This window comes from Penaeus chinensis, chromosome 41 (assembly GCF_019202785.1).
Source record: "Penaeus chinensis breed Huanghai No. 1 chromosome 41, ASM1920278v2, whole genome shotgun sequence".
Taxonomy (NCBI): Eukaryota; Metazoa; Arthropoda; class Malacostraca; order Decapoda; family Penaeidae; genus Penaeus; species Penaeus chinensis.
This window is the reverse complement of record NC_061859.1, coordinates 955,939-970,938: the sequence shown is the minus strand read 5'-3', so window position 1 is coordinate 970,938 and position 15,000 is coordinate 955,939. Positions and strand designations below refer to the sequence as shown.

Here is a 15,000-nt window from a genome sequence, read left to right as displayed (position 1 = left end):
AGGCTTCATCAGAGACCACTTCTGACCAGATGGCGACCAAAACTCAGTCTGAGCCTCCCGCAATATCGAAAGAGGAAGGAGAGACTGAAGCTTCAGAGGATGCCAAGAAGTGCTCAAGTTCAGAAGGGGTTCCTGAAGGTGGACCAACAAGTGAGTCTCTCCCTACTGACAAAAAGGAGACTCATGATCAAAGAGAAGGCACTGATTCAGCACAGGAAACATGTGCTCCAGAAGAAGAGAAGCAAGGGGAAGAGATTAGAAACAAAGAAGCTAAGGATTCAACAAAGGAGGAAAATGAAGAAGACCCTGAGGCTAACAAGAGTCAAAAGGATGAAGCAGCAGACAAAAGGGACACAGAGATTGCAGAAACAAAGCCATCTGGAGACACCAAGGGGACTGAGAGTGAAGAAACAATGGAAAAAGAGATGACACCAAACCTTGGAGATATTGAGCTGCCCCAAGAAGAGGACATAGTTGCTGCTGATCTGCCACAGACAGAGGAGATTGAAGCCCCAGGGGATGTGCTAGATGATGATGATGAAGCCCAGCTAGATGACGGAGATGATCTTGCTGCTGCTCTGCTGTCCTCACAGACAGAACTGGAACAACTGGTAACACAGGCTAGTTCTGCCTTGTCCCCTCATGTATCAACTCCTAGTCTGGAGCCACAAGGTAAGTCAACAATTCTGATATTCATGGAATATTTTAATGAAGAAGTAAAGTTGCTTTATAAATACTTGTTTTCTCTAACTATCCTTTACAACATGTGTACTGAAAATATGTTTTTAAAGATGATATTCTCTAAATATTTAGGGGCAAAATTTATGAATGGAAAGTGTTTAGAATAATATTAATCTGAAACCTTTGCAGTTGTGGCTCCCATTATCCCCGAAGCTGAGAGGATTGAACCTGTGAACTGTAAGTTGAACCTCTTGGAGCACGTGCAGGTCATGCAGAGCAACATAACCAAAAGATTTGATGAGATTGAAAAACAGCTTGAAGGTTAGTTGTGCAAGATATTTTCTCCATTATCCTTTATAGATATTTATGTAATTTTCTGTTCTTGCAGATTTACCAGCTACTTCTTTATCCACACTAAACCAAATTCATATGGTATCAGTAAAAAAAAAAAATCATTTTTATTCTGTTTTTAATCATTACCAAGTATTTTCATAAGGGTAATCATTGTTTTGCTACGTGCCATTATGGAAAAAAATGCTTATTTATGGGTGTCAGACCAGGTATGATTATGCTGTAAAACTAATTTCATTCTTGTTATTGGATGCACTGGGGAGTAATGGATTTTGTAAGCTTTACCTTAGCTGCAGATATTGTAACATGTATTGCTTTTTACCTGTTAGAACAAAAGGATCAAGATCTTGTGTAAAAGAGTAGCCGTAATTGTCGGATCGGATTCAAGTTTATACTGCCAATTTCAGTGCTGGAAGCGGAGATGGGGCTCTCAGGTGACACAGGAAATGACGACTGTGAAGAAGAAAGTGAAGAACGAGATCCCGCGACACTGCAAGCCAGAGCGCTCGTCAAGCTCATTCTCAATGACATCAACACAGTGAAAAAGATTGCTGAATTCACCCACTAGGGTACAGAAAGTAATATATTATTATGTGGCAGATCTCAGTGATTTTGATCTCAGTGCAAAGATATGTTTGTGAATACTGTAGTGATACAGTGATGAGGCCATTTTAGACTGTTCCAAGATACTGAGTTTCAGTATTGTGTGGTGGGAAATTTGACAAATAGAAAACTTTGACTTGGTTGTTGCGTATTTTTCTTTCCTGTGCAAAGGAGAATTTAAGACATTTATATTACATGCAAGAAAATGCATTTTGCACCTGTGAAGACTGTAAAGCTCATAGATGCCAAGGCTGGTTAATAAAAGTGATATTGACAAACTTTATCTTCAAAGAGATGATATCACATAGAAAGGAAATGCAGTTCATGTGCACTAGGAAAGAAATTAAAAGTACTAATAAACCAATTAAAAAAAGTTGTGAGATGAGTTTCAGTATTGATAAGGTATTGTTATCTTTAGTAAACAATACATTACACAATGAAGTGTGTTAAACTGTTAACACTTGAGATGCTGAAGGAAAGTGTTTCATCTCCAAAGCAGGAGGCAGTGTGTAGCTCATGTGGTGACTACGTTGGAAATCAAAAGTGGTTTTGTACTAAGAACCACAAACTAATTGTTTCTCAGAACAGGACATATTCTCTTATTAAATTATGGAAAATAATAAATATCCAAATGCATTTATGTGTGCTTTCCATAAACGGTGATGGGAACTTGTGAGATGAATAATTTATACGCAGCCTCATTTCTGACAAAAATAGAAAACAGTTATTCAAACTGACTGAGTATAATATTCAGTATAGAAAAAAAAATTGAATTAACTCTTTGTAGTACATTTATACAATAAGTATATAAATGATGAAGGCACATAGGAGATGTCACACTTTCATGAAAAAGTATTTCTGGAAGAAGTTAGTAACTAGATGGCAGTGCAATTAGCAGAGTGTACAGTGAATGGTTAACTAAAGAATATATATTAAGTTATTATATGAATTTGAATTGAAACTTGTGCTTGACCAGTACCGGCATTAATGAAAGAGAAGTTTAGAGTCGGTGTTTGATGTAAAAGTGAATCACAAAAAACTGAGTCCTAGTATTTCTTTTCAGATATGTAATCCATTTGCAGATGCAATGTGGAATTTATGATGCATTTGTATTTTTCTTCAGTTCTTTATATGTAGATATGATGCCTGTAGTAATGGCTAAGTAACGTCTGAATTTATTGTTTAGTTTCGTTTAAACTTGTCTGAATTAATCAAGTTTTCTATGTTGAAGAAGTTTAACTGTGTTTACAAAAGGCTTGAATCATGGCTACTAAGGTTATATTGTTCGTTAAATAATAGAGGAAATCTAATTTCAAAATTATCTTAATATGCAAAAGTCTTGTTTTCACACAATAGGATGTAGTTGACTTCCATGAACATGTGTTATAAATTAATCAATTCTTATTTACATGGCCACTAAATAGATACCACAGAATACTATGTATTTTGAGAAATATTTGTGGACTTTTAGAAAGTTGAAGGAAGTGATTTATCTTCAATACATGTACATATAAATTCCTATGAAATTTGTAAAAATTAATCCTCAGTACTATGTTTCTGGAAAGAATAGCTGTTTTTTTGTATTTTCTACATGTATGTACTGTATGCAAGATGCTGTATAGTATGATATCAAGAAAGTTAGTGAATGATCTCTGTATCATTGATAATACATGTATCTCAGTTTTTTTCCCTTTGTGTTTTTTTACACAATGTAGGTCTTGCTGATGCCTTGCTCCGTAAATTATTAATCTGAGGTCTGAGAAGATGTATGATGATTATGAGTACCAAACTTTCTGTGCAAAGTTACTCAAGTACAATTAATTTAATATAAGAAATAGAGTTTAGTTGTATATTTGTCATAGTAAAAAATATACCTCAAAATTATATATTTGTTTTTCTCTTTCTGTCCTGAGAAGTTTCCTTGATAAGTGTGTAATAATTTTGTATTGGAATTTTATTTTCAATTTCCTGGTATGATATGCTTAGTAAGGGTAGGTTTTAAGTGCCGTTTCAGAGAAAAATGAGTTGCAAGCAACCTACCCCTTATGAAGTCAAATGCAATCTGCAGTCTGTAATATGGTCAAATTTCCTATGCAATCTGTAGCTTTGTTAGAATAAGGAAGGGAACAATTCTCTCCTCATTTTAAAGTGGTTCCTAGGGACTTCTCTTACCAAGGTCCTCATATTGTCTCACCTGCAAAAGGGACTCTTTATGGTAACTTTTCAAAATAATTTGCTTGGTTGGAGTTTGAAGATTTCATCTCAAAAGATATGGAAATGTACAGTTCTTTTTAGATTTGCTTGTTATGATTTTCTCACCTTCCGCATTAAAGGTTGTCAGTGGATATACAGTGGACCATTGTGCAAATGTTGCATCAGTGCCTAAATACATTATTCTAAATTTAAATTCCCTTCATTTGCAAAGGTTCTGATGCAGTTCTGATGCAGTTGCTTTACATTTATTACTTATATAGGATTAGTCTATTAGGAAGTCTGTTTATGCAATATCATCATTCTCATTATTATCATCATCATTTATATTATTATTATTATTGTTATTATTATTATTATTATTATTATTATTATTATTATTATTATTATTATTATTATTATTATTATTATTATTATTATTATTATTATTATTATCAATGTTAGTATTATCATTAGAGGTGGGAAGAGAGAGACAGAGACAGAGAGAGACAGAGACAGAGACAGGGACAGGGACAGGGACAGGGACAGGGACAGGGACAGAGACAGAGACAGAGACAGGGACAGGGACAGGGACAGGGACAGGGACAGGGACAGGGACAGGGACAGGGACAGGGACAGGGACAGGGACAGGGACAGGGACAGAGACAGGGACAGGGACAGGGACAGAGACAGGGACAGAGACAGAGACAGAGACAGAGACAGAGACAGAGACAGAGACAGAGACAGAGACAGAGACAGAGACAGAGACAGAGACAGAGACAGAGACAGAGACAGAGACAGAGACAGAGACAGAGACAGACAGAGGAGAGAGTAAGTGTGAGTGTGAGTGTGAGTGAGTGAGTGTACGTGCGTGCGTGTACATGTGTGTGTTATAGGGCCTTCTCTTGGACTATTAGGAGAATTCTATAAATACTGGAAGGAGACCAATGAAACTCGTCGTAAACGCTATGCCTTTATTGACGATAAAAATGACGTCAGAGGAGCCAGCAGAGTCCCTGCGAAGCGGGTGGTAACGTTTTGTCAGATGATTGAGGGGCGAGGCGTGAGGCTGTAAGGACATGATAGAGGCAGCTTCACCTACTGCGATGAGCTTCGGGCTTTCCTCGACATGTACACGTCCTTTTAAGTGTCATCCGCGGGGACAGCTTCACCTGTAACAGCGTCCATCGTCGGCCCAGTTCCTGAGACGCTGGGTGCCGTGCTATTTCTCATTGGCATTTTCTGGACATGGCACTTTAATCGATATACTGAGATAATGCACAGGAAGGCCAATGTCGAGGAGAAGGATCAACCATTGATCAGTACTTTTTATATTTTTCTCTTTTTTTATGTTAGCTTTTAAATGAAATAATATAATAGAGAAATGGTCGTGGCAGCGTGCAAGGACCTACTAGCTCGAACCATGAACACTTCGGAGAATGAAAAGGCGAGAGAGAAAAGAGTACAAAATCCTACTCAGTGACCTTCCGAGTAGGCAGGAGGCGCTTCTGATTGCGACAGACACGGAACAGATTGATCCATGGTTTTACTCTGTTTTATCTCTTCCTCTCTGTGCATCTTATACGCTTTGAGGTAGCACGCCCCGAACATGAGTACAAGGAGGAACATGCCTACCAAATTAACATACACCGGATAGTAGAAGTCAAATTCCTCACTTGCGATCCGAGGTCGTAACGCACGCACGACTCGCGACGCAGGGATCGTGACGTTGGCAGTCGGCAAGGTCAGGAGCGAAGGTTTAATCGAGTGAAAATCCGCGATGAAGAACTTGGTGGCCGGGATGTGTAAAGAGAGAAAATCCATCTCGCAGTGATGGGGCAAGACGTAGGTTCCCTGTAAGTGTACATCTGGTGGATTGTCCTCGCATATGATGGTAGCGAACGTCGAGCGGTAGAAATAGAGCAACGTCACCTCCGGAAGGCTCAGGACAAATGGCGTTACTTCTGCTTTGATGACGTCAAAATAACAAAGGGAAGGGACGCGAATACCTGTAACAAGGGCAAAGGCACAGGAGTGTTCGTGCAGCAGAGGCAGAGGCCGTGAATAACATACGTGCATTTTCTGCGTAGGTTTTGAGCAAGTGTTTAGGTAATTCGTAGGAGGGTAGGATATAGACTGCCCATGCAGTACCCTAAAGATGAGCGTGTTATCTGTATGGACAACGTAATGAGAATTGTTTGTCTTATGTGGGAAAGGGTGTATCCGGAAAGCTTTAAAAACAATTGAAGGGCGCACTGGAATCATAATCGATAAGCTGGAAGGAGTGACGAAGGATTTCAGGCTTGCGTAAAATCGAGTGTGTTGCTTTAAAGGGAAAAGAGGACTGAGAGAGTAGTACGACATGTTTCGAAGAACAGGGTACAAGTCTTCAAGGGAAATCAGATTAGGCGCCACTTCGCCATAAACTGCGCTACGAAGAGCATGTACCAAATCATTTACGCTTTCTGTGACCCTATTAACAGCGATTTGGTAAGAAAGAAGCTCAAAAGTTAAGAGCGTGACGTCAGACGTTTCATTTGCAGTTCCGGCAAGAAAAACTAGTTCACTTTTGACACCACTAAAAGCTGAAACTAACTCCTGAACGGCTTGCGTAAGGGCGCCGCCGTCGTCGACTTCAGCGGACGAGTCGACAATATGAACGACAGATACGCTTTTCCTGTACTCCTGGAGGTCGGATGGAAGGACGCCGTCTAGGAATCCGAAAAGACCGTGCGCCCTAAAGGAATCCAAACTCGAAATGATCAAGGAGAGTGTCTGATTTAAAAGATGAATGCGCTGTGGATCGTGAGAAGGATCAAGAGTGAGATTTCTTTGGAGAGAAGTTATCTGGTCTCTGTAATGTGCCATGAGTTCTAAGGCGTTGCGGAGGGGCGATAGGGAGACACGGACCTCGACGTGGCTGGTTACCAGATACACGAGTCCGAGATTCTCAACCACTGCGCCAGGTGCGGATCTCAGGTGATGCGGCAGTCGTTGCGAAGATCCTCCAGCGAGGATCGTCGCGAGGAGCAGCGCAGCCAACGTCCTGGAAGAGAGAGAAACAAGTCAATTGACATTCGATGAAGTTCATGTCCTGTCGCCGCTAACCAATAAGAAAATGGAAATAAATAACTGCTACTTTGAGAGGAATACGCAGTCCAGTGGCCGAGAGGAAGTGATGAAAATGCACCAGTAGCTACAGTGCGACTCGTTAATCATCATCATTACAAAATTAATAAAAAAATAATACAATTCTACGAACATTTTCGTCACATTTAAGACAAGAGTCCTTCATATCAGTTGCTACAACAACACAAAAATTTGAGGGAATGACCCCTGTACGAAGGCATGGATGACAGGACTACTGGCGTTACCATGCCACCCAAGCTAGTTCAAAAATCCGATGACAAAGATGTAGTTTCAACACCTATATGTTCGTATAGCCACTAGGTTTTTTCCCTTTCTATAATGTATATGCAAAATATGAGAAATTCCAAATTGATCCATTACCCATATACACGGCACAAAAACATGGGAAATCTTAATGCTAAATAGACATTCTACATTCGGAGAAAGTCACTTTAAAGAAAATGGCGAAGAGTTTAAACATTTTGTGAACAACAGATCTATGACTGTCCATGATACAGACAGGGAAATTCATGAGGCGGGAGGCAGGCTAGAGTATGCAACTGGGATAATGCCAGGCGTATACTTTGCACCAGAGCTAATCACTAACCACTTTGCAACAGTAACGAGATACATAGCTGATAACAACAGTCAAACCGCAAAAATAAGTTATAAAAACATCTGTATCCCTCGCTATCTTGAACACAGGTTTAAATTCGCAAAAATGAGCTTTAAAAATCTGTATTCCTCCCTATCTTGAACACAGGTTTATATTCTTTCTGGGAACTAAGTTTTGCTCGATTTTTATCTTGGCGATCCCTGCTTAAGCAAAAGTTCGCTCATTTCGCCTCCCAACGGGGTCCACCCAAGGTCTATAAGTATAAGAATATATAAGTAGAAGTAAAATAAATACATGTATCTATAAGTATATATATAGGTATAGGTATGTATAAATATGTATAAGTATAAATAAGTACATGTATGTATAAGTATATATATAGGTATAGGTATGTATAAATATGTATAAGTATAAATAAGTACATGTATGTATAAGTATATATAGGTATAGATATGTATAAACATGTATAAGTATAAATGAGTACATGTATGTATAAGTATATATAGGTATAGGTATGTATAAATATGTATAAGTATATATAGGTATAGGTATGTATAAATATGTATAAGTATATAAAGGTATAGGTATGTATAAATATGTATAAGTATAAATAAGTATATGTATGTATAAATATGTATAAGTATAAATAAGTATATGTATGTATAAATATGTATAAGTATATATAAGTATATGTATGTATAAATAACTATATGTATGTATAAATGAGTATATGTATGTATAAATATGTATAAGTATATATAAGTATATGTATGTATAAATATATATATGTATAAATATATGTGTATATAGGTATGCGCAAGTATAAGTAAACATAACTATAAGTATATGTAAGTATAGGTATAAGTATACATAAGTGTAAGTATATATAACTATAAGTATACATACACATAAGTATTAGTGTATATAAGAATAAGTATACGTACACATAAGTATTAGTATATATAAGAATAAGTATACGTACACATGAGTATTAGTATATATAAGAATAAGTATACGTACACATAAGTATTAGTATATATAAGAATAAGTATACATATGAATAACATAAGAATAAGTATACATATGAATAACATAAGAATAAGTATACATATGAATAACATAAGAATAAGTATACATATGAATAACATAAGAATAAGTACGCACGAGTATAAGTACGCACGAGTATAAGTACGCACGAGTATAAGTACGCACGAGTATAAGTACGCACGAGTATAAGTACGCACGAGTATAAGTACGCACGAGTATAAGTACGCACGAGTATAAGTACGCACGAGTATAAGTACGCACGAGTATAAGTACGCACGAGTATAAGTACGCACGAGTATAAGTACGCACGAGTATAAGTACGCACGAGTATAAGTACGCACGAGTATAAGTACGCACGAGTATAAGTACGCACGAGTATAAGTACGCACGAGTATAAGTACGCATGAGTATAAGTACGCATGAGTATAAGTACGTATGAGTATAAGTACGCATGAGTATAAGTATACATAAGTATAAGTATACATAAGCATAAGTATATATAGGAATAAATATACATAAGTAAAAGTATATGTAGGAATAAGTATACATAGGTACCTTAGTCCAACCCGCTCAGGTTCCCACAGGCAAAGGGTCAGCGCACGAGGCTGTATTGAGCTGACCTTATTTCTCCGAATCTTGCCTCTGCTAACATTCCGCGGAGGTCACGACCCTTGGGCTAACGAGGGAAAAGGGCATGCTGGACCGGAGTTAAATATGCGTGGTTCCTACATCGCCCAGCCATAATAGCGCCATTTTCCCCTCCAGTATTCAGACAAAAAAAAAGGTATCTCCTTCGATTGACGAAAACAGAAAATGAGTTTGGTAAAAGTGAGAAGCGAAATGGTGTAGGCGAATGAAGATCTAATCAAGAACTAGTGACGCGTGGGGAAAACGACTCTGTTTATCTTAAATTAGAGATGTTTGATTACTTCACAATCCAACATTATTAATGTTGAATGCATTGAACACCGAGAAACTATTAAATGACGACGTTTTAGAGAACAAAATGACAAGAAAATACACAGCAAACAGACAAAAAACTAGTACACAGCTGCGTCCGCAATTACTTCCCTGACAATACAAAGTGGGACCAGTTATCCATGTAAATTAAAACAAACTGGCTTTATTACACACTCACAGAGGAAGAAAAACGAGGAAAAGAAAGACCAATATTGTACTTACATCGAAATTGTAGACGGAGGAGGACCCATTTAGAATTCTGTGATAATCCGAGCGGCCAAACGAGAGAACACGGGACTCCGTTCAGCTACTAATGTACAAAATCATCTAAGGGCCTTTTCGGAGAACTCGATAGGGTCTACAAGCGATCAGTAAAACCCAGGGTAGTCGTTTTGCCTTCTTGACGGGGGAAAGAAGGTTTTAAAGCCACTGAAAATGGGCGAAGACTTTGGAAAAGGTGGGAGGTGGGAGTTAGCGTGTTGTCACAGAAGAGGTCGGACTAGGTTTGAGGTGACCTAGCTTGGGTCAAGGCGGGGGGGGGGGGGGGGGGGGCGGTGGTGAACGCTATCTTTTAACTGGTCGCATGGGACAGGGATTATATATATATTTCTCTCTTTCTACCTAGTCTGTGTTTGCCTATCTCTCCCTCTCTCTCTACCTTTCTTCTCCCTCTCTCTCTTACTCTCGCTCCCCCTTCACCCTCTCTCGTAATTATTGTAAACCGTGTACAAAATATGGTTCTATCATAATCTTTAATATTACATGTGTATCCACCAGACACCACATAATTAACGTGTACACTCTTCTCGGCGATTTTGTCATGGACATCTAAAAAATTCGCGCTCTGAAATCCACTTTGACCTCATTTCATTGCACCAACCGACCCCCATGTGACCTCTCCTTTAGTCTCTCGGAGTTTAATAACCCTGATTTTTTTCCAATAAAAAAACCCATCCTAATACCTAATACCAGTATACACGTGATGTAATAGAGAATGTTACAATCACACATCAGTCAAACAAATATATCAGTTCACACCTCTGAAACGATGTCGGTGAATAATTAAAAAAAAAAACATATTTCATCTCTCTTAATCATTGATATCTACGTTTATTAGGCGAAACAAAAAAACATCTTAGAATTTGTATTTGCGTATGCGTGTGTGTAAGTATTATATATGTATTCTCACTCCCAAGACATGATTTGGTTCCAGACTTTAAGGATGAAGTTTATGTTTTTTACGGTGCATGACTTGAACATTTGAGATCTTTCTATTTTTAGTAACACGGGCAGTACAATTACTTCACATTAGCATTTCTTCCTGAAATACTGACGCTGTCTTTTGCTTTAACCATCTTACTATTTCATACTGGCTTACAAGAAATATATAGCATTTTCTTGGGGTAAATAAATCAAAATAATTATTTATCAAAATATTTATTTCAAAATAATTATCTCCTCGAAAAAAAGTCTTTCAACAACTATAGTACATCTTATGTACCGTAAACAGTAGGAATAATTGATTTTCAAAGGATATTTCTCAAGGGCATTGGGACAAAGTATGATAAGCAGGGATTTTAAATCATGAGAATTTTGTGCGCGCGTGTGCGTGTGCATATGTGGGTTTCTTCACTGACTTTGTCTATTATGATAATACATTTTTGTCAGTGTTTTCCTAGACAGCGAAAAATACTAGGTACTTGGGATGGGCTTCTGGACCGAAGCCAATGAAGACAACCTGTCACACAAACCAAAGTAGAAAAACAGCATCAGCATCATAGTACTGATTGAACCGGAAGAATGATTCTCCATCTGGGATGCTTGGACCCACGTAAACGCCACTGAATACAACAAAGTAGACTTGGTACGAGTAAGGCTATTCGAGATTCGGGTTGAGAGATTTAGATTGAGAGATTCGGGATAAGTGACTGGGGATAAGAGATTGGGGAAGAATCGAATGGCAGGAGTAGAAAGAAGAAAAGTCTGCGACGATCGAGGACTGAAGGAAGGTCGGAGATAAAGAGGAGAAAAAAGGCGAGAGTGAGAGAGGAAAGGGAAAGTAGAGGAAGTGAGAGAAGAAGAAAAGGGAAAAAGAGTGACAGAAAAGAAAATGAAGCGAGAATAAGAGAAAAAGGAGAGGCCAGAATGGGACCGAGATGAAAAGAAAAATAAGTAGGGATGAACTGAAGCATCCTGTGGGAGTGAGAAAAAAATGAGAGTGTTAAGTGGGTGAGAGGTAGGGAGATGAAGAAATGGGAATGACAGGGAAAGATAAAGAAGTGATAGTGAAAGGAAAAGGAGATGAGGAAGAATTGAAATTGAAAATAGAAGGGAAAGAGTAAGACACAAAAATCGCCCGAGGAATCAGCAACGGAAACCACCACCGATAACTTGTCCCTGGATCTCCATGTCGTCGAAGTTTTTAATATAGCAAACCTTAGCTATAACTCGGAAGATAATAAATAACAGACCGATTTCCATAACACTTCGATCTGCTGTTGGAAAGACTGTCAGTGGAAACAGAATGGCACTAATGCTGATAACCGTGATTATCAAACTGTATTCTATGCGACTAACACCTGGCCGTGGAAAGCCCTAGAGTGTTGCTGCAGCACCGCCTCCATCAGGTCAAGGAACTGGCTCTCCTTCTCCTTCTGCCCTACTTCATCCATCTCCTTCTGATCGATCGGAGGAATTCTACGACCGGTTGGGTTCCTTAGAAGGATAGTGACGCTTGCTCCGTGTCCTTGGAAGGTCTGCCTGACGTCTTCCTGAAGGGCGGGAATGTCGAGAGACCGGTGGAAGGACCCGGACTCCTCCTCCGTTTTAGCCTTGTTCTCATCCAGCGATAGGATAAGAATCAGACACGAAGTACCGACGCCCAGCCCTTGCTTCAGCTCCTCCAGATAGGGGCGAAGACTGCGGGGACGTCCTCGAAGGGAAGTCACCGCCACCACCGCGACCGAGGTCCTTCCCCTGGCGTCGCTGGAGAGGCGCTGTAGATCCTGGAGGCTGTGATAACATCCGTGGCTCGAGGAGTGCGAGCGGAGACGGGGTCCGAGGAGTCCTATCACTCGGGTGCACTCCGCGCCGCATTCGAGCCTCCAGCCGTCGTCGGTACCCCCGTCAGAGTTACTATCTGAGGCCAAGGACGTCAGGAAAGGCACCGCGGCCCTTGTGCTCCTCCCGGGGTTCTGAGTCGCAAGTTCCTCTCTCCCTATTCCCGCGGGCGTGGTTCCCAGGCTGTCGACGGGTGGAGGGGCGCCGCAGAGAACGGCGATGTGGCGCGTGTGGCGTGGCAGGACGGCCCGCGCCACCACTAGGTCACGCGCCTCCGTCACCTGTTCGTGGAAGGGGCGAAGACATTTATCAACTGGGCTTAGAATGGATTTTAACGTGCACGTACAAAACTGAATTGAATGTGTAAAATTAGTCAGTAGTAGATGAATGTGTAGAATCCGTAATAAATACATGCGCACAGACAAATTATAGTCACGTTACACAGAATCAATTACAGCAAATCAAGGGGTAAATCAACGAGAAGAAATAATCTATAGTAAAATAATATGTAGAATCAATTCATAAGAAATGTATACAAACACTTCACAATTAAATAAAGTGCACAATCAATTTTGAGTAAATGAATGTGTAAAAACAATTAATAGTAACTTAGATTGAATTTAGAGTAAAATAATGTCTCCCTTTAATCTATGGTAAATAATGTCTAAAACCATTCAATACTCAATACTTAATCCATTTTTCAAAATAATTAATCGCTTACAGAAAGAAAAGGGTTCGTAAAATAGCATTATCTCCTAAAAGCGCCCTACACAGTCTTCTAATACCATTTAATACCATATACTGCTATACAATAACGTATTATAAATACCATACCATGTTATGCCTTTAACTACCATCTAATAACATATCCAGCCTTCTAATAAAATTATAATACCGTACCAAATAATGCATTATAATACCATATCTACCCTTACGTACTTTCCACAGGTCGGGTGTTCCAGGCACTAAAGCGGCTCTCACCCCTGTGTGCTTCAGTGCCAGGGCCAGGCACTCTGTCCCGTGGTCTAGTTCCTCGTCGCTACAGCTGGGGGAGATGTTTTATCATCAATAAAATCAAAGTCATTGATTAAAAGAGGAATACGATGGATGAGGATCTACCATGAAGTTAATATGAAGTTAAAGTACTTCGAATATAAAGGGGTTTTCTGTCTATGAATATGCTATTTAATAAAATGAATAAGGCAGTTCATCTTGTCAATATACGTCCAAATACAATCACTCGACTAATGCTTAAAGGTACATTTTCCTTCTTTTTCTTTCATTCACAAAGTTGCCATCCTAAACATCGTCCCAGCAAAGGGGACAAAGGGGCCACCGTGACCGTCGTCCCCAGCCATTCACGCGGGCGACACCCAGCCCCCTCTCAGAGACACGCCCCTCACCTGCCGTAGGCCTGCGTGATGACGGCGAAGCGAAACGCCTGCGGCATCTCCGAATTCCGGAAGTCGCTCCTCACCAGACTCTCCTGCAGGACCTCCAGCTCCGCGGCGCCGTGCTCCTGCAGCTGGGCGGGTCGCAGCACCGTCGACACGAGAGGTCGTACCGCTCCAGCCGCCCCTCGTTCCGCCGCCGCCGCCACGACCTGCCGGAGGGTCGCAAGGGGCACGAGGGGGCGCACGCCGTCGTGGACCACCACCACCTCCGGAGGGTCCTCGGCCAGGGCGGTCAGGCCGACGCGGATGGAGCGGTGGCGGGTGCGGCAGCCCTGGCCGGACGCAGATCAAATAATGCATGGCTAATGGAAGTTCTTTACATCCAATAAAAAAAAAAAAAAAAAAAAAAAAAAAAAAAAAGGCACACATGCAAGCATGCGCGCACGCACACGCGCGCGCACTAACACACACACATATATATATACTCACAGTATACATACATGTCTGCAAATTTATCAATAACAATAAAGAGTTACATAAAATATTATAATCAAGAAGAACGATAACATGAAACCTAAATTAACATAGATGGAGATGGAGTGAGAGAAAACGAAGTGGGGAAGAAGGCAAGAATAGGGGAGGGGGGTATACAGGAGGAAAGGAGGGAGGAGAGAGAGAAAAATGAGGACGAGACAGCGATAGAGAGATAGATCGATAGATAGACAGAGAGGGAAATGGAGAGATGGAGGGAGGGAGGGAGGGAGGGAGGGAGGGAGGGAGGGAGGGCGGGAGGGAGGGAGGGAGGGCGGGAGGGCGGGAGGGAGGGAGTGAGGGAGGGAGGGAGGGAGGGAGAGTGAGAGAGTGAGAGTGAGAGTGAGAGTGAGAGTGAGAGAGAGAGAGAGAGAGAGAGAGAGAGAGAGAGAGAGAGCGAGAGAGAGAGAGCGAGAGAGAGAGAGCGAGAGAGAGAGA

At 40.4% G+C, this 15,000-nt stretch overlaps 3 protein-coding genes across 3 annotated transcripts in view; 1 reads left to right on the top strand and 2 right to left on the bottom strand.

Moving 5' to 3' along the window:
• LOC125047475 (protein IWS1 homolog) overlaps nucleotides 1-3,521 on the top strand; it is a 4,547-nt gene extending 1,026 nt beyond the window's left edge. The window contains exons 2-4 of the mRNA XM_047645688.1: nucleotides 1-672; nucleotides 871-1,002; nucleotides 1,440-3,521. The exon at nucleotides 1-672 is cut by the window's left edge and continues 767 nt beyond it. Coding sequence (XP_047501644.1) covers nucleotides 1-672; nucleotides 871-1,002; nucleotides 1,440-1,600 — 965 coding nt within the window. The 3' untranslated portion in view covers nucleotides 1,601-3,521. The remainder of the gene's footprint in view (nucleotides 673-870; nucleotides 1,003-1,439) is intronic.
• A 1,264-nt stretch (nucleotides 3,522-4,785) lies between these two features.
• Nucleotides 4,786-10,917, bottom strand: LOC125047661. Its single transcript, XM_047645993.1, has 2 exons — nucleotides 9,800-10,917; nucleotides 4,786-6,871 (listed from the first exon to the last, which is right to left on the bottom strand). Exons 1-2 carry the CDS (start codon nucleotides 9,826-9,828, stop codon nucleotides 5,302-5,304), a joined length of 1,599 nt encoding a protein of 532 aa, XP_047501949.1. The 5' UTR covers nucleotides 9,829-10,917; the 3' UTR covers nucleotides 4,786-5,301.
• Nucleotides 10,918-10,998: 81 nt separating this feature from the next.
• Nucleotides 10,999-15,000, bottom strand: part of LOC125047505 (bifunctional enzyme IspD/IspF-like) — an 18,129-nt gene continuing 14,127 nt past the window's right edge. Inside the window, exons 4-6 of the mRNA XM_047645743.1 lie at nucleotides 14,041-14,363; nucleotides 13,577-13,682; nucleotides 10,999-12,918 (exon numbers count right to left, since the gene is read on the bottom strand). Coding sequence (XP_047501699.1) covers nucleotides 12,142-12,918; nucleotides 13,577-13,682; nucleotides 14,041-14,363 — 1,206 coding nt within the window. The 3' untranslated portion in view covers nucleotides 10,999-12,141. The remainder of the gene's footprint in view (nucleotides 12,919-13,576; nucleotides 13,683-14,040; nucleotides 14,364-15,000) is intronic.

Bases quoted from the DNA above. Each gene is read 5' to 3' on its own strand.
- LOC125047661 (XM_047645993.1), bottom strand. From the start codon at position 9,828: ATGGGTCCTCCTCCGTCTACAATTTCGAT. The intron at 6,872-9,799 runs GTAAGTACAATA...TCTCTCTTCCAG, and splicing joins CCTCCGTCTACAATTTCGAT to GACGTTGGCTGCGCTGCTCC.